General features: G+C 34.4%; 1 protein-coding gene across 1 annotated transcript in view; it reads left to right on the forward strand.

The window, feature by feature from the left end:
* LOC114325514 (myosin-VIIa) overlaps positions 1-26,972 on the forward strand; it is a 314,282-nt gene that overhangs the window by 119,372 nt on the left and 167,938 nt on the right. The window contains exons 4-5 of the mRNA XM_028273590.2: positions 599-753; positions 20,622-21,030. Of these exons, the coding sequence (XP_028129391.1) occupies positions 599-753; positions 20,622-21,030 (564 nt within the window). The remainder of the gene's footprint in view (positions 1-598; positions 754-20,621; positions 21,031-26,972) is intronic.

A 26,972-nucleotide genomic window follows, 5' to 3' on the forward strand; every position in this document is an offset into this window, starting at 1 on the left:
GGGTTGTGAAGATTAGGTCGTAAAACCAAAAAAAGTTAAGTTAAGTTTTCCATAAAGTGGGGGACTTTCTATTTTTTTATTTAATTTTCCATTTCCAACAATCGCTTTTTCGATTATTGCGCCATCTATCCATAATTCGAAAAAATACTCGAATAAAAGTTACTTATTTTTACGTAAGAAATCCAATAAAAAATGGGGACTACTATTTAAGATTTTAAAGTAACCCCCCACCCCACATCCGTGGGGGCTCGTGTTTGGTGTCATTCGTTAGATTTTTCAAAAATACTGAATACGTGTATGTTGCAGTTTTTCGAGCCGATGTTCATTTCGCGAATTATTCGACCGTCCCGTTACTTTTTGGACATCCTATATAAAACTCAAATGTTATAAAAGTAAGATGAATTTTTAAAACAAAAAATTAAAAATGGTCAGATACTAACAAATTCAATTGATCCGGTATTAAATCATAAAATATATTCTGCTTACTAATCAGATCTAACAATGTATAGAATTTAAATAGGACATGTATAAGGTGTCTTAATTAAGTATAGGTATGACCTATTAACGTCCTTAATCTCATTATGTATTTATTTTTCAGACATACACTGGATCAATTTTAGTTGCAGTCAATCCATATCAAATTCTTCCAATATACACTGCCGATCAAATCAAATTATACAAAGAACGAAAAATAGGCGAACTACCTCCGCACATATTTGCCATCGGTGATAATTCGTATGGACATATGAGAAGGTGAGTGTGTACAGTGGAAATAGGTTCTAAACTTACCGACAAAATTAAGTTAGCAATATCATTTCTTTAAAGGTTAGGTATAATGATAACTTAAAGCTCTACCTGTACACCGGTCGTATTGCCACCAGTTTGATTACAGTACCTCTTTCATTAAACCTTAACTACTGACGTGGATGTTTCAGAACGTAGACACTAACATGCGGTATGTCATACCGTTACCTATTTACCTATTCTCGTTTGTTTTCAATATGAATTTGTCTTTTGTATCACTGTATTTGTTTACATCAACTACGGAATGATTCTTCACACTGTTGTAGAATAACATACTGCTCCAAATAAAATAAACTTTATTTTTTCAAGAAAATTATGAGCGCATGCATAATATTAAAAAAATGGTGGAGGTGGACAACATCCTTTTGAACTGAATTAGGTACAAAAAACAAGCATTGGTAACTAAAAAATAGTAAAATAATGTTGAAAGCACTTGAAAGTAGAACAACTGAATGAACTTGCTGCCATACTAATAGCAAAAGAATACTGAATGGACTGCTTTTAATTATAGAAACGTAAACACTCACATGCGGTAGAATGCGGACATAGAAGGATCATGTATCTTAGACGTTGAGATTTAATTTCTTGGACTACGTCGCTCGCTCTATACATCCGATTGACCTCAGCATTTGTTCTCATTCGGTATTGGTTGCTATTAGGTTCTTAATAAGGTCCAAAGATTCTTCTGAGGATTTTTCTCTCGAAACATCTAAGTTTTTTTTCAATTGCTTTGGTCAGAGTCCACGTCTCACACCCATACATGAGCGCAGGTCTAATCACTGCTTTGCATATTCTGATCTTTGATGCTCGTGTTAGGCTTTTAGATTTAATAGTATTGTGGAGGCTATACACTACAGTAAGGTCTCGTTTTATGCGGTGGATACGTTCTACAGAAAAGAGCATAAAAAAATCGCATAAAAAAAGACTTTACTTGCATTGAAAAAGTAGAGATACGTTCCGTAGTTTTCTAAAATCACATAAAATGGTGGACGTTTGTCCACCAAAATTTGTGTCTTTGATGTTTTTTTTTTCATTGGGCCAAATAAAATCTTAAAGAAGAAATAAAAAACGCAGACTAACGATATTGAAATTGCAAAAACCTCTTCTAATGAAACATAAAACTTTACTACACTTAATTAAATGTTTCAATCCAGAAATCAAAATGTGCTGTTTATTATACTGCAACTTGAAATCAGTAACATTTACGCCCAGTTTCATAATCAACTTAAAGTGAACATTAACTAAAGTTCACTTTGACGTTGACATTTACCCATATGAATTGTATTGATAAAGGTACCAACTTAAAATTTAAAGTCCACTTTAACTGATTATGAAACCGAGCGATAAACTCTTAAATACTTAAAACATTTAAATTTAATTTCAAAAGAATTACAGGTTATACCTTTCAATGCAAAACTCAAATTGATGTAATAGCTACATGCTACATCAGAGGTTCCCAAACTATTTTTTCTCGTAGACCCCTTTAAAAATTTACTGGTTTCGGTGGACCCCCTGCTGCTACATTTTTACCATATTCCCAAAACTAGTCCCAAATGTGAAGATATAACGATGGAAATTGGCGTCGCGGGTGAGCTCCAACCCTAAAATCATCATCATTCATCATCACCCAGCTCTTTGCGTCCACTGCTGGACATAGGCCTCCCTCATTTTTGTTCATTGTGCTCTATTTTGAGCACTTTGCATCCAATTTCTTGACATTTTCTTGAGATCGTCAGTCCAATGAGTAGGTGGTCTTCCTCTACTTTTTTTTCTAATCTCGGCCACCACTTAAGTAATCTCTTCGTCCACCTCGCTTCACTGATTCGGGCGACGTGTCCGACCCAGTTCCATTTCAGAGTGGCAATTCGGGAAATTACATCGCTAACTCCTGTTCTCCGTCTTCGAAAATAGTGCTAAATTCGGAGTGATAAAAATAAAGAAAAAATAGTAGGTATATTTTCTTACGATCTATTTATTAAAATGATAATGATAACAGACTTAAAAGAATTAAAATAAAACACTAATAACGTTACGTAACTTTAAATATGCAAATCAACAATAAAAAAAAATCCCAATAATTTTAATGGGAGGGATGTACTTGATGGATTGACAGCAAATTATCAATATTTGGCTTTAGTTTTGTTAGGATTAACCGCAAATCTCCCCGTTCTGCGATGTTTAATGTGTTCCTTTTTTTTGTCAATAGATTTGTAACTACACTAAAACTTTTTTCGACAAGGTATGACGAGGGAAACGCTATGAAAAGTTTTCTCGCAATTTCCCACAGCCCAGGATATTTTTCAGGTATTTCTGCCTGCAGCCAAAATGTTTGATAGCCTTTTTTAAATTGCACCTTCACCTCTTCATTGGTGCGGAGCTCTAGTAGTTCCTCTTGTAATACCACATCCGCCACTTCCGTTTCATCAAATGGATTTATGACCCATGGTGGTATTTCCATCATCAAAATATCTTTAAATCTGTTTTTGAAGTCATCATGCAGCGCATTTAAATGTTGAACGTATGTCTGAATATCTTCATCAAGACATGCTGTACGTGACAAGCACAGGACTTACACATTGTAAGCACAGGATTGTGGGATCACAATCAGTAGAATTGCATATGCAAGTAATTTGCAGCAAAATAGAATTCTACTCATCGTGACAGTGGCGGAGTGATTTGGAATTTATTTAAACAAATTTGCATTTTTTATCGTAAAGTATCAATGGAACAAAAAATACTGTTTTAATAGAAGGGACTCAAAAATGTGATTATTAGGCATTATAATAAGTTTTTTGATTTAAGATATTTTTGATCAAATTTTAGTGTAGAAAACATTAAAATACTGTTATTACATTTACCCCCATTCCCAAAATACATGTTCTTCTATTTGGCTAATAATTTGCCCACAGATAGCCAAAACACAGGACTTAAGTGGTTAACAGATTTTGTGTAGTTTTACAATATAAGAAAAGTTACATGCAATAATATCTGAGTCAAAATTATATAGTCCAGTCGGGTTAGCATTTGATCTTGCATGTCAAGCTACCCCAGCAAGATTCTATTCTGTTTTGACTGAAATTGTTAAAAATATGGTTTCAATAATTTCTTTTATTATAAATTTTTTGTCCCGTCGAGATTTTCCGAGTTATGGGGCGAAAATAGTGACAGTTAGAGCATAATTATTGAATTATCTTGTTTATTATTAGTTTTAGAACAAAAATATACTTATACAAAAGTGGAAAGAATTAAATTTTATACAATTTTGATTTTTTTCATTTTTTGCTAAAATCAATATTTCAGGTAGTACGTATGCGGCAAAGGCGCGATCATAATACCTGATTGGTTTAAGAGCAGCGGTTTTGTTCCAAAATTGTTCCAAATAAATCGTCTTTACAATAATTACTACAATTTTTTTAACCATTATTTTCACAGGGCCGATATTTTCCGAGTTAATTGTACCTAATTACAGTAGCCGTCTATATTTTTGACACTTATATTATTCCACGTATTTCTGTTGTATTGTAAAACTATACAAATTCTTTTAACATTTAAAGTCCTGTGTTTTGGTTATCTGTGGGCAAATTTTCAGTCAAATCGAAAGATATGTATTTTGGGAATGAAGGAGAATGTAAAAAACGGCATTTTAAAGTTTTCTATACATACTTAAATTTCATCCAACACTTATTATATAATCTAAAAATAAACTTTTTAATCAAAATAACTTGTTACAATATATTTTAATGCTATTTTTAAGTCCCTACTATTAAAACATTATTTTTTCCCATTGATATTTTACGATAAAAAAATGCAAATTTGTTTAAATAAATACCAAATCACTATAAAGTGTTCGTGGACCCCCAATTACAACTTGTGCACCCCCATTTTTATTTCACGCCAATGTAGACCCCCGTTGAGTGTTGAGTCCCTCGTGGACCCCTGGGGGTCCACCTGGACCACTTTGGGAACCACTGTGCTACATCATGGAACAAGGGGAATACCCGAATTGCAAACCCTCAGATTAATGACATCTGGATGGGAATAATTAATATTAATTATACTAGTTATTAATAATAGAAATTTTTAATGAAATACAAACCGCATAACTTCAAAATCGCATAAAAAAATCCGCATAAAAAGAGACCTTACTGTATACATTCAACTGTTTGCTGCCTTAATCCTCTCTTTTCTCTTCCGTGATATCGTTATCTGCAGTGATTGTTGCTCCGAGGTATTTAAAACTCTCCACTCTTTCAAAGTTATATGGGTCTATCGTAACATTTTGCCCTATTCTACCTCTCCTCTACCTCTCCACTCCTCTCCTCTACCTTGTCCCTTTTGCAGAGCCGGATTTAAATATGTAAGTGGAGGCCCCTGGGCAGAATTGTTGTGGGGGCCCTACGTCCTACCATTAAAAAATGTTGATCTATTTTTATAAATATTTTTAAATACAGTAAAATTTAAAATTAAAATTTGTTACAGTAAAATATTAAAAATAAACATAGTAGGATGCAGGGTTGAAGTCCGGATACTTTTCGAGATTTTTTTACTTGAACATTCCTTGACTATGTCGGACATGTCTTATTGCTTTAAGACATCGTGTTCAATGCTTATTATAGAGAGATGATTCAAACGCTCTTGGCCCATCATAGACCGAAGTAAATTTTTAATTAACTTAAGTTTTGAGAATTACCTCTCCCCACTACCAGGGCCGGCGATGGGCCTGCAAGGGATGCACTGCAGGCGGGCGCCACTGTTTGGGGGGCGCCAAAATGAGCTTTTTTCTGCTGGTATCATATATAATATACTAAAATAGAAAAATTAATTTTTTAAATATGGTGTAAGTTCCAGATATCGCTAACCTGTGTTTGTTATTTTTGCACCTCACACATGTAAATATATAAACGTATACAACGCCTAGAATTGTATTCCTACGGTGTCGTAATAAAATTTATTGGTGAAGATATAATGTTTCTAAAAACCAAACATCTTTGCGCTTAATCGTAGGTATTGGGAATGTTTTGTTTATTTTCTTCAAATTTCTTTGAAGTTGTTTATAATCTTTGTGTCAGCAGTTATAGGAGAGAACATTAATGATTTGTGGTAAAATAAACATGGTTCTGAATTTCTGAAACTGTTTCTGTCCCCTTTGACCTACCTAATTTAAGTAGTGTGAAGTTAAATAAAAATGGATTCAAAAAAAGTTATCCGGGCTGCAAAATCGAAAAAGAAGGGCCGAAAAAGAAGAAATGGGAAAGAAAATCTAGTTTAGACTTGATAGCTTAGCATTAATTTCAATAGAAAATTAGTTGAGTCACTAAAGGTTTTCACCTCCGATTTCGTTGAACCTCGATCGATTTTCATTAAAATTGATGGGTAGTTAGAGGATACCTCAAGAAACAAAAGTGAGTTGGTGCCAACTTACACTTTTACCCTGGGGGTGGATGCCACCCCTTCTCGGGGATAAAAATTATTTTATTAGAAATAGCCACATAAATCGATAGAGGGATAAATTCTAAGGAAAATTTGTCATATAAATTTATTAAAATAAATCAATATTTGAGGGGTCTAGATGCAAAACCGGACATTTCCATGTTTTGGTCAAAATTAGTTGAATACATCTCTGTAATCTGTGATTAAAAGTCCATATATTAACAATTTGATAAAGAGCAAAATTGAACAGTTCCTAGTAGTAATTCAGTGTGAAAAATTGGTTCAGGTGCAAAAGTGGACTTTTCCTCCAATTTGAGATAGGGAAAAGTAAAGTTGTGAATTGTTTTTTTTTAGTTTACTCAGAATGACATAAAGTGGAAATGTCCGGTTTTGAATCTAGACCCCTCATTTTTTGAGTTATTTAAGATCTTAAAAAAGTTGCATGTTTTAAAGCGGTTTTTCATAAATAACTCAAAAGTTTTTACAAAATAAGTATCATTACCCATTCCCAAATTGAGGGTAATAAGAAATCGAAAAAATTCCTTACTTGAAAATTTAAGTGTTCAAGTTTAAATAGCGGAAAACGATACATTTTATAAAATATACTTACTAAACACTTATCAAAGTACTCAGAAATACCTTTCAAATGAGCTTCAGAAGAAGTTGATAGCTTCAGATGAATTAATGGTAAAAGGAGATTTTCAAGTAAGAAATTAATTTCTTTTATTATCTTGAATTTTGGTAAAGATTTATAGCTTTTGAGTTATTTATGAAAAACCACTTAAAAAGTATTAATTTATTTTAATAGCTATATAGCCAAATTTTGATTAGAATTTGTCTCTATATCGATTTCTGGCGTTATTTTTAATAAAACAATTTTAATCTCAGAGAAGGGGTGGCATTCATCCCCAGCGTAAAATCGCAAGTTGGCACCATGTCACTTTTGTTTCTTTAGGTATCCTCTAACCACTCACCAATTTTCATGAAATTTTATGAAGGTTCACCGAAATCGGAGGTAACAAATTATTGATTTTTACGTGCATTCACTGTAGTAAATTGTGTTTGGTATTAAATTAGATATTAATCTTATTGATAATTTTGTAAACATCGAAACAAGGAGAATATATTTTTACCTATTTACATCTCATTTAAATTTTGTATCGTTTCCAAAAAATGAAATACCTAAGTCTAAAAAGAACGAAGGGCGCCTGTGCTAGTTTTGCAGGCGGGCGCCTTATACCCTAGCGCCGGCACTGCCCACTACAGTTAGTTGGTATCAGAAATATAAACGAAGTATCACCTCAAAATTGGAAACGCATCATTCACATTCTTTTCTTCTAGCAATCGGTACATTTAAAGCTCTTTGCTTATATTTAATGAGCAGATATCCTCTTTGAAAAATTCTACAAATTGTTTTAGTTCGACACCTAGCATTTCATCTAAATCATTGCTACAGATGTCAGTACCTAAACTTTGATAGCTCTGAAGCTAAATGATGCCTTCTTCATCATGTGCCGTGCTTGATTATCGAGCATTGGCTATCAAATTAGCTATAGTAATTTTGTTCACGGCAGCTCGGAAAAGGGATGTAGAGGATCTGTTAAACCATTCTCTCAGGTTTTTCAGAACCATGACGTTCTTCTTCGACCTGCCCCTCTTCTTCCGTATACCTTGCCTTGTATTATTAAATGAAGTATATTATATCTCTCTGGGTGTCGTATAACATGGCCAAAATATTGTACATATATGCATGACCAAAATATATCTAAATGATGTAAAAATAAAAAATTGGAATGAATGCATTTATATGCAGAAAGCCTCTGACTTAAAAAGGTAATGAGGTGATCTATAATAGCGATAAAATTTTGAGTGCTATATTTCTTTGATGTTGTCATTTCAGTCTCTTGAGATGTTCCATAATCCAGCGGAGTCAGTCGAATATTCCGTCATTTTCTATGTGTCGAATAGTCTTGACTTCCGCTTACCATCGCGCCTCGCGTCTCATATGTTTTGAAATTGTCACGTCTTGACTGTACAAATTCTTTAAGTGATCTAAGTGCTGCCACTCCTGAATTAAAGGCAATATTTGGATCTTGGGGAATACGACTTGGACTGTTTGTTTTCTCTAAGGCACATCAAAGAAACATGAAACGTAAATTACGTTTCATGGAAATAAACCACTGCTAAACAAATATATGTCCGGCCATTTATGAAACTCTCCGAAAATAAAAATGTGTCATGAGCATGAATCACACTCGTTTCATTGGTAGGCGGACTTTGAGATTTGTTTAGCAGTGTTTTCTTTTCATGAAACATGTTTTTCGTTTCATGTTTTTCGTTTCATGTTTCTTTGGTGTGCGGCTTGGCTAATATTTCATTCCAAAATATTGCAAATATTCCTGTTTACAGTAAGCACATTCGATTATGATTAGACAAACAGTTTGTATCGCTACGAGTTTTAAATTGTTGCTTCTGAAATTTTGGATGTCTACTTTAGTCTGATTATAGTCTTTAACTAGTGCTTTTGCGGTATCACTTCTGGATAACCATCTAGTAGTATTCACTCTTTTAGGAACAATAATATTTCTGCCACGGTCTGCGTTGCTGTTGCTTACAGATGCAGATTTTAAACATTTGATTAACACGTTGTATCTATATGTAGAGGAAGTGAAAATACATATAGTTCTTCTAAGAAATCAGATAATGCTGTAGCAGCAGAACAACACTCAGCTGCAGCTTTTGCAACTAAGTTTAAAGAGTGGACGGCACAAGTGTTTGTATAAAACAAAAATAATTATATGTGAATAATTTGCTATTTTTTCCGTTTGAGGCTTTGTGGGGGCCCCGGGCAGCTGCCCAGCCTGCCACCCCTTAAATCCGGCCCTGCCCTTTTGTCTGTTGATGCACATGTATTTGGTTTTCTCCTCATTTACCCTTAAACCAGTTTCTTTGCCTCTACCTCCAATTTATTGAGTCTCCTTCACATTAGTGACTGTGTTTCCCACAAATAAAGATTAAAGATACGAGGTGTTTAAATTGAATGTTATGTTTATATGGAATTAGCCATAGTTGTTGTAATGACAATTACATAATATGTTGTTCTGAAGCTATTTCCTTGTGGCATTTTTGTACTTAACTATTTTAAATGGGAAATAAACCACAATTTACCAAAAAAATGAGTTTATTAACGTTTCGTTTATATTTTATTTTATTTTCTTAACGTTAATGAAATCATTGTTTAGTTAAATTGTGGTTTACTTCCCATTTAGGACAATTACATACAGTCGGAAAAATGAAAGATTACCCATGCATGAACGATCACATCAATCACCTATTTTGTATTTGTTTTTCTCTCGTTTGTTTTTTATAGAAAAAGACAGCAGATACAAAATAGGTGATTGATATGATCGTTAATGGGTAATCTTTCATTTCTCCGACTGTATTTTACCTAAAATGCTTAACGTTTCGTTTTCCAATTGTTGCCAAAAGAAATTAATAACAATAATTTGTTGAAAAGTTGTGTACAACCGCCAAATTGATATTATTATTGAGGTTGTGTCAACATATTCCGATCAACAAAAAATTGTACTTTGCCTATGATGATTATAAGCAACAGCCAGATATGGCTGGAAAGGTAACAGGGTGGATGTTTTTTATGCTCTGCTCTGTAATACATCAAATTTTGATTATTTTGTGTATTGGGCAGTAAGTATGTGTATTATGTGTTTGTAAGTGTTCCAGCCATATCTGGCAACAGCCAGATATGGCTGGAAAGGTAAGAGGGTGGATGTTGTTTTATGCTCTGTAATACATCAAATTCTGATTATTTTGTGTATTGGGCAATAATTATGTGTATTAGGTGTTTGTAAGTGTTCGTAATAATGAGTTTTTGGGGTAAAACAGTTGTGAGTTAGGTATTGTGTGATCCATATGTGTAGAGCATGATGGAGATATTATGTAACTCACGTTTCCCTGTCCTCTATTATTGGTATGTTCTTGTTGTTCACTTCTTCGTTAAGTATTGGCAACCAAAGTCTGCTGCATTCTTCCGATGAATTCGCTACACATTTTTCTTCACTCGGGATAACGGCTGCTTCTTTGATTTTTTTATTTTTCGTGTTCGTTTCCTTAATGACAATTGATGCATCTTTCCACCGTTGTCTGTGTTCATTGTTCCAGGCATGTTTGCATATCTGCGACTTGTCGAAATTCCTGCTTTTGATGTATGTTTTACGTTCGTTAATCCTGACGCTTAATGGTCTTGCAGTTTCTCCCACGTAGAAATTGTTTTGTAATGCAGTTCTTTGACCTCTTCTGTGTGTTGTTCGGTTTGATTTTGGATAGGATAGATTTGAGTGTGTCGGCTGTTTTAAATGTTGTTATGTTGTGTTTATTCCCCATCCTTTTTATTTTTTGATAAGCCCTTTACATATAGTAGATACATGTTGTCAACCTTAAGTCTCTTTTATTGGGTGTGACTGGATTGCTTGTGTTATTTTGTTGTTTTCTTAGGTAAAATTATTATGTAATTGGCATTACAACCTAACTGTGGCTAATCCCATACACATACTTAAACATAACATTTATAGTCTTTTTACTACAAAAGCACGCTTACGTATGTAGGTCAAAATTTCTGATGTCAGAGCACTGCCAAGACATTAGAATGTGACTTTTCATCATGGCCACGTTTATATCATTACTTTTCAGATATTTTCTTTGTTTTTGTTTACTGTACAAGTAATATTTATAATTATTTATTTTTATTAATGATGTCAATCGGTTTTCGTTTCTTGCCGAAATATATTAATAATACGCCGAAATATTTGCAATATTAATTAACGTAAATAAACATCAACTTTAAAATTGACATTTCTCTAGTACAGCTATCCGACGCCCAAACGGAACTGTCCGATCTTGCATAAGTATCAACATGGTATTATAATAAGAAAAATGTAATCGCGATTACATTGAGAATTTTAGAATTATATTAATTAAATAACCAAAAACATTTTTATTTTTAATAATATAAATTTTATGAAACAATCCTTAACTTAAATACTCTAGAAAATAATAATTTTATTTAAATATATTAGACAATCGTACGCTACTGATATGACAGTTGCTACATATTTACTTCATTTCGGACACAATTTGATTCAAAATATAACTTTAAAAATCTGTACTGTTTTTATAATTACTACCTACATAATATAGCTTAATTTAAAAACTATTGTAATTATTGTTATGTACCTATTGTGATTTTCTTTGTATTGAGAAACATGCCAAATCAAAATGCTTCTTTAATAGATTATTTGGAACAAGAACGAAATAATGGGGTTCCCTTTTACCATTAACTGCAGTAAGTTAAAGAATTTAGATTTCTTAGATTAGGTTTATTAGAAATAAGATTACTGATTTTTAGCGTTGGCAGTACTTAGTTTAAAAATATTTAATGATCTATTTTAATGAGTATACCTACACTATGATAATATTGTTGTTAATTAATATATTTCGGCAAGTAATGAAAACCAATTGACATCATTAATTAGAATAAATAAATTATACCTAGATATTATTTGTATAGTAAACAAGAACAAAGAAAAATATCTCTGATAAGTAATTATATAAACGTGGCCATGATGAAAAGCCACATTCTAATGTCTTGGCAGTGTTCTGACGTCAGAAATGTTGACCTACGTAAGTACGTAAGCGGGCTTTTGTAGTAAAAAGACTATAAATTAAAAATGCCACAAGTCAACACTGTTTAAATTGATATTTAAAATTTTATTTTTCGCTATAACTTTCATGTTTGAGGACATTTGTGTATAAAAATTTATAACTGAAGGATTTTGAGTATGCGTGATACATTCCTTGATGTAGATGATAGAAGACGCCACATATGTAGCATAAATTTGCGCTTAACTTTTTTGCCATTCATGTTAACGCTATTTGCGTCAAAAAATAATAAACATACATTATTTTATAAAAAAAAGATATAACTGTTAATAACTAAAAACAGCTCAAAGACGCTTATGTAAAACCACAAAATGATTTGTTGCGGCTAAGCTAAGTGTTTGAAGCCAGTTTTGATGTCATCATTAGACAACCGTCATCTTATTTAATGCATTACGGGAAATCTTAACATAGTAGGCTGATGTGACGAATACTTTTGAGAACTAAACATAAGTCTTGTTTCTAATCAGTGACTTTTGTAATATCTACTGTATTTTGGTTTATTAAAGAAAAGCAGAAAATATGTCGATGCGTAGTGATGTTTGTAATATGGATATGAGAGATATAATTGTTATTGATTGTCAAAAATATTTTGATGGACGTGCAACGAGAAGGGAATATTGAATAAGATGCCCAAACAGGCTGCAACCTAATCACCAAAGCTTTTAAACATCTATTTCAGAATGTAGGCGAAAGTGGTTCATTTTGTGGTACCTACAAGAATCCCTAGTTTATAAAAGGCTTTGGCACTAGAGAGGCATTATTTACTACACAATCACTCATAGAACGGTGTCTAGATGTCAACTGTGACGTATTCATATAAGTATGTCGTATGTCTGGTTGACTTTGAGAAAGTCTTCGACAAAATACAACAACAGGACACAGAATGCTCGCAAATATATTACGGAACACAGAAAAAATAGATGATCAGGATGTGAGAATCATTACAAATTTATACTTATATCAGAAAGCCATAATTCGAGTAGACCAACAAAAATCTAAAGAGATTCCAATAAGAAGAGTACGACAAGGATGTATAGTATTCCTTCTATTTGTTAATAGGTGCTCAGAAGAGATGTTTAAAGAGGCACTAGAAGACATGAATGAAGGCATATCAATTAACGGAACATTAGCGAATCATCTCAGATATGCAGGCGATACAATACTCCTTGCGGACAGCAGAGAAGGGCTGTAAATTTTGGTTGATCAGAGGTATGGAATGGCTCTGAACACAAGAAAAAAACGAAAACCATGATTATCAATAAGAACAAGATTGAAGACGAAACAATTTACGTTAAAGGAAAAGTTTTAGAAAATGTACCCAGATACAATAATTTGGGATGTAAGCTAAATGAACGATGGGACCACAGCCTTGAAATAAAACGACACATTTAGATGACCAGAATCGTTTTTAATAAAATACTAGAGTATTGAGAAGTTACGTATTCTCTGTTTTTTTTATATGGAGTTGAAGCCTGGGCAAATACGGACGCAATTGAAAAATAACTTTGAGATATGGTGTTCCGAAGCAAAAAAACGTGATCTTTTGTATTTGTTTAAAAAAATTGTTTCAACAATTTCTGCCCAAAAATTCCGCCCGGCACCCTTTAGATTTGTTTAAAGGGGACATTTTTGAATATGAATCCACAAAGAAACCGAATCAGAAATTTTTCCAGACGGGAGCGGTTTCACCACATGGACTAATACCACTTTGTAGCTTTAATTACATAGTTTCTAAGAGTAACACAATACAGAGTAATAACTTGATAAGTCAAAAGATATAAGTGTTTAAAAAAACCATGTACAGGAAAATGACTTGACATGTCCATTTCAAACAGGGGAAAACGTTGATAAGTCCAGGTATTTTATTACTGATTAATTGTCAGATGTATTTTAACATAATCACAGAGTTTTAAACTTTAAAATTGTTCTCCTGAACAAAATCAAAAATGTGACTTACCAAGTTATTTTCCTGTGGTCTTCAAATATATAGTTGCAAAATCGTGTTTGCTAGTTCACATTGAAAACTATTTGTTTTTCAACTTAGTTAATATTTTGTTATATTTAGAAGTAAAGATAAGGCAGATTATATCTTTGTTAGTTAATTGTGAGGATGGAATGTAAATATATATTTTATATGAATATAAAATATATACAATTTGTATTTTGGTAAGGATCATATTCAAAGCTTGAACAATTTATTATTACTAAACATTGTTAAGGGCGTAGGTGCAAAATTTCGGCTCCAATGCTTTTTAAATGCATTAATTTTTTTCGGATCCTGATAAAACTGGACAGCAGCAGTTCGTATGTCATGTTATAAGGGTGATTATTTGGTTTAACCATAGAACAGTCCCTATTAGTCATTGAGGTTCACCGTGTAGAGTGTAGAGGATAAGAACTTCTTATTTTTCAACCTGTACTGTATAAGTACTGGGTATAAAGTCGTCCATATAAAATAGTGATTGTAATATCATGGACATAATAATATTAGGAAATTCCTGTTTTTTTAAACTCTAAGGGCTGGTATTTACAACAGCACTTAAGCCAAAGCTTACTTTCAGCCTGAGCTTAATCTTGAATGCCTGTATTTCCACTTCAATTTGAGGCTTAAGCAAAGGCTTAAACCATATAATTTTAAGCTGGCGCGAGAGTTGGTTTAAGCCTTTGCTTAAAATTTGTTTTCTGTTTTTTGAGGTTATTTATATAAATTAATAATAGGCTTGTTCTAGCAAACAGTCAAACTAGTCAGAAACCGTCAGCAAACAGTTGGTCAGTGAGAAAACATAATAATACAGTCACCAGTGCTATCCCCTATACTCGCGCTGGTCCACTATTCTCTGATGGTTTCAAACCGTTTGAAACTGATGCTAGAACAAACCTAATGATAGAGTTATTTTGAAAACTAACTTTTGCGTAATAATGTTTTTATTGGAATATTAACGATTATTATAATAAAATTCTTACTCCATTTAGAAGCTGTAGGCACAAGAATAGTATATTACTTTATGAGGCGGAGAAGCATGACTTTTCTTGACGCGCCCGATATTACGCGCCCAACGAAGTGAGGCGCGTAATAGAGGGCAAGTCAAGAAAAGTCACTTCTTTGCCGAATAAAGTATACTATTTTTTCTTCAAACGTAGCAATTTTCAACCATAAATAGTACAATTCATACGCTATTTTTATTCGAAATTAACTGTGACAACTATCAAAGTCGTCTAGATGTTAGAAATTAAAATAATTAAGTCGTCGGTGGGATTTGCGTCTCCCTGGTTACAGTTGTTTGACAGTTGTTTGCAATTATTAAAGACAGCTTATTGTTGTTGCAACCGCAAGCGCAAATTTAGTGCGAAAATGGAAAACCTAAACGAAATTGAGTCCGCGGCTAATGATGCAGTAGCACGTTTGGGGCCCTCCAAGTCCGGAATAAAGTATCGGTTAGCGTACAAGCACTTCCAAGAGTGGTGCGATACAAGAGGAGTACGGCAAGTTACCGAAGACGTTTTACTGGCATATTTTAATATAATGGAAAATGAAAATAAATGGAAATCTACTACAATGTGGTCACGATACTCTATGATAAAATCCGAGTTAGTTATTAGAAAAAATGTGGATATAAGCAAATTTTAAAAGGTACGTGCCTTTCTGAAAAAGACAAGCGAAGGATATACTGCAAAGAAGCCTAAAGTTTTCACTAAAGACGAGTTTGATAAATTTTTGTTTGAAGCGCCAGATAAGTTGTATTTAGGATTAAAGGTAAAAAAATCATATTGCAAAGCATGTAGTATACTCTACTAAATTATAAAAATATTTCAGATTATTTTGTTAATTGGGGTTACCGGCGCCTGTCGATGCGACGAAATGGTAAAAATGAAGACTGTAGACATTGAGGATAAAGAAAATGTAATAATTATCAAAATCCCAGACGGTAAAACACGACAAATTAGATCTTTTACGATAATTGGTCAAAACTACATTAAACTGTATAAAAAGTATGCATCACTGCGGCCTGAAAATTTCACAGAAAACCGATTTTTTATCAAGTACCAAAATGGAAAGTGTTACCGAAGCGTCATGGGAATACATTCGATCAGCGCAGTAGCCCAAAAAGTAGCTAGTTATTTAAATTTAAACGATGCAAGCGCATACACGGGTCACTCTTTACGACGAACTTCAGCAACACTTTTAATTGATGGAGGCGGAAATCTAGAATGCCTCAAACGACATGGGGGCTGGAAATCAAGCACGGTTGCCGAAGGATATATAGAGGATTCAATAAGAAATAAGAACAATAATGCTCAAAAAATTTTAAACCCTCATGATTCGCCAACATCGGGAATGATTGCTGAAAGTTGTGCTCGACCATCAGTATCATCAACAATTACCAATGCGTATCAAGAGTCGGGAACATTTTTGCACGGTTTCAATTTTGAAAATGCCTCATTAACTAATTGTACTTTTAATATTACTATAAATAAAAATGATGTTTAATTGTTGTTAATGACATTTGTATTGTTGCTTTGTGACATGTTTCATATTGTTGCCATGACAACATTTTTCCCTCCGCCGCGCCGTAAAGAAATGGGAAAAAAAACTGCTGCCGGCGGAGACATCAAACTTTGACAGGATCAAGTTAGATAAGTAATGTCATCATTATTTGACGTTTGAAGAAAAAATTATTTATTTCTACAATGCTTGGTATATTTATTTTACAAAAGTGAACTTACATTCCAATTTGACATTTTCAGGAATATATCCAATAAACAAAATTACACAGATGGATCTTCTATTGCTTATTCAAATAAGAATAAAACATACAATCAGAGAAAATATTAGACAATATACTAACAACACATGTACCATGTAACAAAATTAAGTAAAGTAAAAATGAGACAGATCCAGATGACAAGATAAAATTAAATGTCAAAAGTAGTGGTTTTTACCTCAGAACAGTTAGTTATGGCATTTTGACGTATTCAGAGGTACCAAACCAATTAACTTGACGAGTTTAGTTAACTATATTATAGTTATTATAGCTATATGTTAGATTTGATTATTATTAGCTATCTTTTTCCTTCTTTATATTTCCTTTTTTATTCTTTGTAGACTTTTGTATGGGTAAAATAATAAATCTCGGTTATAAAATCTTCTCAGAATTTTTGAAATAATCTTTTTTGAGAACAATTTCAGGAGTGAAAATCAAAACGTTAATTCATTAGTTAATTAAAAATGTAATTTTCATTACACCAATAATTGTGGATCAATCCCATGTAAACATAATACTTAATTTTTACGTTTCAAAGTTTTTTTTTTCAAATTATGTGAATTTGTTAGAATCCTTACAAATAAGATTTTGTCGTTTAGAATTATTATCAAAGTACATTATTAAGCTTTGACCTGTGTTACGTAAACACATATATGATTTTGTTGTACTGCTTTCCCTATAATTTACGAAATTATAGTTACAATGTAATTAGTTTTTTTATTTAGATAGACAATACATAGTCGGGCAATAAAATGAGTTATAGAAAATACAGTACTATCAGTGTTGAACTATTGTAACTTTATTGCAAGGTTCTACGATCAGATTTTAACAGTTAAGTCAAGAAGCCATTATATACATAGAATAACAATTGCTGCAAGTAATGGACAATGATTTTCAAATACTCTGGAATAAATATAGGAGTAGAGATACGCATTTATAGTGCCCCCTTCACCAACATCTTATTCCTAAATTGAATACGGAGTAAGTAACTGCTCTTGACTCAATTCTACATAATCAGAAATGCTGATAAAGTTGAAAGCGAACATGCTACCTAAGCCAAACTAGAAAACTTCTCCTTAGCTAAAATTCATCATACTTAAAATATCCGAATCATACATGATAAACTATTGAGCAGGAGGTATATTAAAACTATTATCTGCTTGCTAATCTTTAGGAAATATATTCATTAGAGACCCAAAAAAAGTTCTGCATCTTTGTACTAAAGCATATCCTTTGCTATTCTTAGGTAGCAACTGAGTTGCTTCTTCTTCTTTTTATAAGACACTACAGCCCAAATTGAGCCTTGGCCTTCTTTATTTTTTGCCTCTACCCTTGTTTATCTTTGGCTACTCTTCTCTATACATGGACTCCTAAAAATGCTTGTGCGTCGCTGCTTACTGTGTCTTCCCAGCGCTTTCTTGGCTTTCCAGCCGGTCTCTTTCCATGCATTCTAGCATTCAGTGCTCTTTTTGGTAGCCTATCCTCTCCCATTCTTATCACATGTCCGGCCCATTGCAATCTTTGTATTCTAATGGGGTCTGACAGTGGTGTTTCCTTATAAGGTTGATAAAGCTCGTTGTTGTATCGAATTTTGAAGATTCCTTTTTCTTCACAGGTCCTAGTATTCTCCTCAGTACTCTCCTTTCGAATGTGTCGAGTTTGTTTTTGGATGTTTCTTTCAGGACCCATGCTTCACTGCCACAGTATGCTTTGGTCGAATTAAGGATTTACACATTCTCATCTTCGTATTTCGGTGGACACTTTTAGACCGAAATATATGGTAGAGGACAAAATAAGCTCTGTAACTAAGTTGCTAACAAAGGTAAATTTAGAGAGGTTCTCTCCGGTCCAGCAACCTCCTAGTTGGGAGTTCTACGTTGTCATAAAGTAAATCACCTTGAAGTTTAAACATCCTGTAATATTACAGCAACAATGTAATATAATAATAATAATTTTATAACATTCAAGAGGTTGTAACTCATATATTTTTAGTGGCTTTAACCGTATGTACCTCGTAGCTGCACTTATTTTATTTAGCGTATGGACTTTCACAGCACGATAAATACACAAATATAATATATTATTCAAACACTAAAATATAAAGAATGAACCTAAATTAATGTCCAATTTACGCAGCGATTCAATTGCTTCTGGGGAGCATCCCACAAAGTCCTGGAGGTTTCCACGGTAGGCACGATTTAGCCAATCTGAAACACAATGGCTTATAGTCTGTCTAGGTGATCCGCAATCGCACTGTGGACTTACCGCACGACCCCATTTGAACAGAAAATCAGTACATGTACCATGTCCGGTACGTATGCGATTACGCCTCGCCCAGGTGGACCGGGGCAGATTTGCTCCGATGAAACCCTGAGTTGGGGTGGATATCTGAATATAGTCTGCTGCTATTGTTGGAATCCATCTTGTGGACCATTTCCTTTGTAGATCATAGGAATCACCAATTTTTCGGACAGATCTGATTGGAGGATTTCTAGATCTCAGTCGCTAGTGCTCTTTTGAGATGTCTGGTATGTCTTGATGCATTGCCAATTGTACGTTGGCTACAATTTTCTGGTACTCTCTCACTAATTGCTGTACGGCGTAGCTCTGGTGGAGCAATATTGCTCAAAGTGGACAGCCATCTCACTGGGGTTGATTTTATTGTTCCAGTGATTATTCTCATGGTTTGATTAAGTTGGACATCGATTTTGTTTGTATGTGCACTATTTAGCCATACTGGTGCACAATATTCTGCCACTAAAAAAACCAAAGCAAGAGCAGAACTCCGAAGAGTATCTGCAGAAGCACCCAAAGTTGTTCCAGCAAGTTTTGTTATTATATTTTGTTTCTTGTTCTCAGTTTACCGGCTGCCTTTGTAAGATGGCTTTTGAAGTAGAGTGTTCTATAAAGTGTGACGCCTAGATATTTGGGGTTGTTATGATTGATAGCTGTATAATTTAGAGTTACATTGAGAGTATCGCCCGGAAGTTGATTCGACAGGTGAAAGAGACAGGTTTCAGTTTTGCTTGTGTTGGGATGTAAGCGCCAGTTTTTAAAGTAGTTACTTAGTGTAGTTAGGTCCTCGCTTAGAGCTCGTTGTCCAGGTTCTTTACTATTATCTTGGAAGCCAATGGCCAGATCGTCAGCATAAGCGAATTTTCTCGATTTTGTTTCAGGTATATCTGCCATATAAAGGTTAAATAATAAAGGAGCTAGCACTGAGCCTTGAGGTAAGCCGTTGTTAAGTTTTCTAACGTTACTCCGTGCATCATTTATATATACCTGAAACAGTCTGTTAGTTAGTAGATTGTTTATCAGTTGACAAGTTTTGAGGCAGGGTATGATTTTCATCAACTTATAAATAAGGCCCTCTCTCCACACAGTGTCATAGGCAAGAGATTTTTCACGTCTTTCAAAGCCAGCTTCGATGAATGTAGTTAAGGACAGCACTTGGTCACAGCAGATTCGTCCTCTTCTAAATCCAGTTTGCTCAATTAGTACAGCGTCCTCAATGGTGTTACATATTCGATTATAAAATATAAGAGTCGTTCGAATAATTTATAACAGCAACTGAGTAAGGCGATATGCCGGTAACTTTCAGGCAGCTTGTTGTCTTTGCCCATGATACTACTTGTCATAGTATCATGGTCTTTGCCAGGCTTCTGGATTGCGATAATGTTTGTTGTTTTGAATTCTGGGGGTAGCACAGCTGTAGTCACAATGTCGCTAAAGAATAAAGTAGCAGCACTGAAGATGATACTGTCATTCCGAACACGTTCTGTGATGTAGCCCGAAGGGCTGTTTAATAAATATTTAATAAATATACCTTTTATAAAGGGATGTTAAATATTTTTTATATGGATTTTTTTTAATGTAATACTCTTTTAGGTATGGACAAGATCAATGTATAGTTATCTCTGGTGAATCTGGTGCAGGAAAGACGGAAAGTACAAAACTAATACTCCAATATTTAGCAGCTATCAGCGGTAAACATTCTTGGATAGAACAACAAATTTTAGAAGCCAATCCCATCTTAGAAGCTTTTGGAAACGCAAAAACAGTGAGGAACGACAACAGCTCTAGGTTTGGAAAGTACATTGATATTCATTTTAATAAGGATGGAGTTATCGAAGGGGCAAAAATTGAACAGTATTTGTTAGAAAAAAGTAGGATAGTTTCTCAAAATCCCGAGGAAAGAAATTACCACGTTTTTTATTGTTTGTTGGCCGGATTAGGGAAAGAGGATAAGAGGAAGTTAGAATTAGGTGATGCCAGTCAGTACCGGTATCTTACAGGGGTAAGTAAACTTATTATATACAGTCCGTACAATATAGATACCGTTGCACGTCATTATCTACGTCAGAGACCTAAGTTGACATTGTTGCCCAGTTACAAAAAAATTCTTGAATTCTCTTTAAATCAAATACATCACATAATTATTGAGGAAGTGGATTGTATAACAAAACAAATTAATATTCAATGTAAATAAATAAAAACATTAGAAATAAAAAACAAGAATTAAGTTTTAATCTTACGTTAAAGTAAATAATATAACGAGATTACTGTTAAAATAATACTCTCGGTTCGTTTATACATTTATTTATACAAGTTACAGATCAAATTTATATTATCAACTAACTCTAGTTACAAAATTCGTATCCTTATATACTCTAGCCGTACTTCTCGATCATTCCAGGCTAAGCCAGCTCTCTGACTATCGTGTGACCTTCCAACAACCGCGCGTCGATTCCACGTATTTCGATCTAGACTTTTCTCGGCTTACGTCTTGCGGCCGGTGACTCATTGTTTTGCTACATTGCTCCCCTCTTAAGATCTGAGCGTCCCGATCAGCAACTCTAGATGGTCGAGGATGGCGGAATCTACAGAATTCTCCAGCTCTGCATACACCCCTAGAAAAGAAGTAACAGTCTACTGTCTTTGAAGGGTATGGCATCTTCGGGTTCATGCAACACACAGTAATTCGTACGCCAGTTTCTCTGAAGATCACTTTAAGCATGCTTCTCACAATCTTCCAATCCAGATTTTCTACTGCATGGCCAATTTTTGGTAAAGCCAAATCTTTGATGTCATAATTACACACGATTTTCTTCAAATTAGTCAGAGCACGCCATATGTTCTCGTAGCTTGGCGTGCCCGTATAAGACTTCCTGGTCACCATATACAGCAAAGATCGAGGACCATCTTCCAATCGCAGTACTCTTCCAATTTTAGGCTGCTGATTCCTTAACTCGTCCAGGCGGCCTAACTTTCTATTGAATACGGACGAGATTCCTTTAGTCATCTCGAGGTCTTGGGCAACACAGTGGGCTAGAGAGACGTTTTCTGGAACACCAAACAGATCTTGCTGAACTTCTGTGGTCACGCCGAATCTAGCACTCTTTCTTTCTGCGTAATTTGACATAAATTCCTTAAAACTTGGCTGTGCGGCATCTTTCATCTCCTGTTGGAGGACTCGCGCTTCTTCTGTTTCATTTGAGCCAGCATATGGTGCAAGACGATTTATGTGAATAACTTTTGTTGTTTATTCGTAACTTCAGGCGGTCGACGTATTCTTCGCCTGCAACATGTTCCTCGGAAGGTCTGCAGCCAAACTCTAGGTCACAGGGCAAACGAACTTCACGACCCAACATCAGGCAGGTTGGTGTTTGACCTGTAGTTTCATTCACGGCCGAGCGGTAGGCCATCAGGAATAATTGAATGTGTTGGTCCCAATCTCGCTGATGTTCAGATACAACTTTGGACAAGTGTTTACCCATCGTTCGGTTCATCCTTTCGACCATCCCATCTGATTGAGGATGCAGGGGTGTTGTTCTGGTCTTATTGACACCAATCAATTTACAAACGTTTTGGAAAAGAGCTGACTCAAAGTTTCGCCCTTGGTCGGAGTGGATCTCCAAGGGAACACCAAATCGGCTGAAGAATTCTTTAACAAGTACCTCTGCAACGGTAGCAGCTTCTTGATTTGGTAATGCATAGGTCTCAGTCCATTTTGTATAATAATCCATGCCTACCAGGATGTATTTATTTCCAGCATTGGTTTCTGGAAATGGACCTGCAATGTCGATTGCTACTCTTTCCATAGGACTGCCAACATTGTACTGTCTCATGGGTGCTCTCTTTTTACCAACTGGACCATTACCGGATGCACACAATTCACATTTCCGGCACCATCTTCTTACATCATCTTTACAGTTCACCCAATAGAACCGTTCTCGAACCTTTTGCAGAGTCTTCGTAATACCAAAGTGTCCACCTGATGTACCGTCATGCAACTGACGCAATACTTCTGACACTTTACTTTTAGGTACAATCAACTGAAGCTTAGATTCTGTACCATCATCGTTCTCAAAGGTTCTGTACAGAAGATCATCTTTTATTAACTGAGGGTAGAACTTTCGTATTGGTTACCATAGTCTCTAGTTGTTTGATCTTCTCTTCTAACATTTCTTTATTGTCATCTACACTTTTCTGTATCTTATCGAATGTTCTAGAAACTTCTTCAAATTTCTCATCGTTCTGTCTACAAACGTCTTTAATTACTTGAGAAACACTTTCAAATTTCTCGTCGCTTTTTCTAGAAGTTTCATCGATCTTTTGAGAAACACTTTCGAATTTCTCGTTGTTCTGTCTACTAACTTCTTCAAGTTTCTCATTGTTCTGTCGACTAACTTCGAGTTTCTTGTTGTTCTTTCTAGAAGTTTCATCGATCTTTTGAGAAGTCTCGTCGATCGTTTCAGAAACAATTTTTAATTTCGATAAGATTGCTTGTTCTGCTGACTGGAAGTGTAACGTCTCTGGATCATCTCCGTTCTTCGTTAGGACTTCCTCGAGTCGTGCTTGTAGGACTATCTTGGTCCCACTGCTGTCCACATCCCGTTCCTCTAGCTGTTCACGGAGCTGTTTTACGGTAAGTTCTTGTAGCAACATCTTTGGTCGGCACACACGTACTTTTCAAAATGTCTTAAGTCTTTCCGAATACCGAACAATCAACGCACTTCAATTATTCCCGACGAATAAAGTTTAAAAGTCTTTTAAAAGTCTTTCCGAATACCGAACAATTAACGCACTCCGATTATTCCCGACGAATAAAGTTCAATAGTCTTTTTTTTTTCACTTTTCATTTATTTACACTCCACACCGTTAACACCAACATAACGAGATTACTGTTAAAATAATACTCTCGGTTCGTTTATACATTTATTTATACAAGTTACAGATCAAATTTATATTATCAACTAACTCTATTTACAAAATTCGTATCCTTATATACTCTAGCCGTACTTCTCGATCATTCCAGGCTAAGCCAGCTCTCTGACTATCGTGTGACCTTCCAACAACCGCGCGTCGATTCCACGTATTTCGATCTAGACTTTTCTCGGCTTACGTCTTGCGGCCGGTGACTCATTGTTTTGCTACAATAATAAAGACAATAAATATAATAAAACATATAGGTACTTATAGTAAAGAATAAAAACAAATGTGAAGTGTCATCACCGCAACTGTCGAATAAATGTTACCAATTTATGCCAAAATGTTACCTTTGTTCGATCGCAGTTAGAGTGTAATCCTAACAAGTGTGCTTTATAAAAACGCTTTATAAAGCACACTTATACAAATTAAATGAAACAAGTTAGGGTATGTTTCTTTAAATTTGCATTAATAGAAATCTTTCAATATTATTTCTAGGCGTATATAATAAAATATGTCTAGTGACTGTAATTCCATTGTACTCGGCTAAATGATTCTAAAAAAACAGACTTACAAAAATACAGAAAAACATACTTAGCACTTAAATATTTCGTGTTGGTACATGTAACGTCACGTGCTGTGACGCGGATCACGTGCAACGGTATCTATGTATATTGCACGGACTGTATTGTTATTTAGATTTTTCTTGATTTATTTTAAAATGATACCACTGATACAGCTGAAATCATCAATATGCGGGTTCCTTTAACCCAATATTATGGTACTCATGACAAGTAGGGATAGAGCAAAATCATTTTCACGCTTCCCTCATAAAAATACACGAATCACTTAAGGGGAACGGCGCAAAATGTCGCCTATCAAAATTTTCAATGTATTTTAAATGTATTATTTTTTTCGAATCCTGAGAAAACTAATAAGTATTTTTGAAAAATTTAAACGCAGAATAAAATATTACGTCATTACCGAGGGCCGAAAGTTCCTCAAAAGAAATAAAAAGTTTCTTCTGAATGAAATATTTGCAATTAAAAATAACACTAAATTTTCTCTTTTTTTTCACCCCTGTAACTTATGAAAATAAACATAACAAGTTTTCAGGGACTTTCGACCCTGTGTAATAACGCAATCTTGCATTCTGCGTTTAGATTTTTCAAAAATACGCATTAGTTTTCTCAGGATTCGAAAAAATGAATACATTTCAAACACATTGAAAATTTTGACAGGCGACATTTTGCACATTTCCCCTTAATAACAACATTGGAGAAAATTTCACAGTTGTACAATATTATTATGATTTAACCCTTATAATAATTTTAATCTTTTATCACCATGTCGACATGTTTGGTGTTTCTATTTCCTATTTTTCTCTATTTTTTTTCCAAAATATAAGCAGAGAAAATGGCTACGTTACATAAGTAACGTAATTAACGTCTTGCGATTAATGACTAATTTTATATGCCAACATCTTCAATTATTTGGCTAATTATAAAATAAGTTATTAATCTCCCAGCCATTTTATTGAAATTAATGTTATTAATTAATTACTACTAAGCTTACATAACGGCATCGGATGTATAAAAGTATTATTTCACCGCTTCTAACATTTAAGAAGATTAATAAAAAGATTGAATTTTTAGTGAAATTGGGTCTTTTGACTATGGAACTACTCAGTATTTTTATTCTTTCGAATATCCTATCCCATTAAGATTGGCAGTGTTTTAAAATCTTTAGAGATGCTCCGTGGGGCATCTGTAAAATTTATTTGTATAGGTACACTGTGGTGAGAAACAGTGGCGTAACCAGGGGGAGGTTTTTGGGGTTGTAACCCCACCCCCATTGGGATATACTTTGTGCTCTATACGCTTAACACCATTACTATTCCATACCCCCTAGAAACGCTCCAGTAGTTGTAACCCCCCGCCCCCTTAGGATCCTCCTGGTTACACCGTTCGTTGGTGAGAAACTAGAGGGAACTATGCACATATAGAAATGAATGGAAGAAAATTGTAACGAAAGCCAAGTACCAGGCACGTAGCCAAAGAGGGGGTCCATGGGGTCCGGACCCCTCCCAAAACTGTGTCGGTTTTGGTACCAAAGTAGCAAGTTTATCCCCAAGTTATTATTATTTTTGAAAATGTAAACGAAATTATTAATATTTTTTACTAGGATTATTTGTTTTTATTCAGGGTACGTTTCAACATATATCAAGTTTAAAAATCAGATTTAACACGAGCAAAAGTATTCTATCAATATTTTAAATTCTTTCAGCTGGATTTGCCTGTACAGAAAAAGCAAAATTGCTAGAAAATTTGTCTGCCTATTACTCCCACGACATTTCTCTTACAGCAATAAAAGCTGAATATATGTTATGGTATAACTGTAACACAATATCATCTTTGGAACCAAATACCGAAAGTCTCCGCGTAATGAACATTGTAATAAATATTTTTTTCCAAAAAATTACAAGTTCCTTACAATTTTGGCAACTATCCCTGTCACAACTGCCAGTGTAAAACGTTCGTTCTCAATAATGAATCGAGTAAAAACTTCACCCGGAAACAAGATGGGAAACGAAAGCGAAAGACTCATTTTATTGGCTCTTTGGTCCGTTCGTTGGAATGTTGAGTTAAAGCCAAGTACATTTTTTATCAAATAACCAAAATTACTGGGTCGACCATTGAATAGAAGACCAGATGTACTCTTTTCTATGGAATCCTATACTTCGTTATACATAATAGTCTCTAACATCATCATCTTCTTCTTCTTCTTCTTTAGGCCATTTCTATCCAGCTTTGGACATTCGCTTTCCCTAAATCTTTTCATATAATCTGTCCTTGGCTGCGCTTTTCCAGTGAGTTCCTGTAGCTTATACAATATCGTCCTTTCATCGCATCTGAGGTCTTCCTCTTCTTCCTATCACGGCCTCCAGTTTTGTATTGTAGCATTCGATCTTTTATCTTCCTGTCTCGCATTGTGACCCGCAAGTCTCCACTTTAACCGTGTTATAGTATG

The sequence above is a fragment of the Diabrotica virgifera genome, chromosome 4, assembly GCF_917563875.1.
Source record: "Diabrotica virgifera virgifera chromosome 4, PGI_DIABVI_V3a".
Taxonomy (NCBI): domain Eukaryota; kingdom Metazoa; phylum Arthropoda; class Insecta; order Coleoptera; family Chrysomelidae; genus Diabrotica; species Diabrotica virgifera.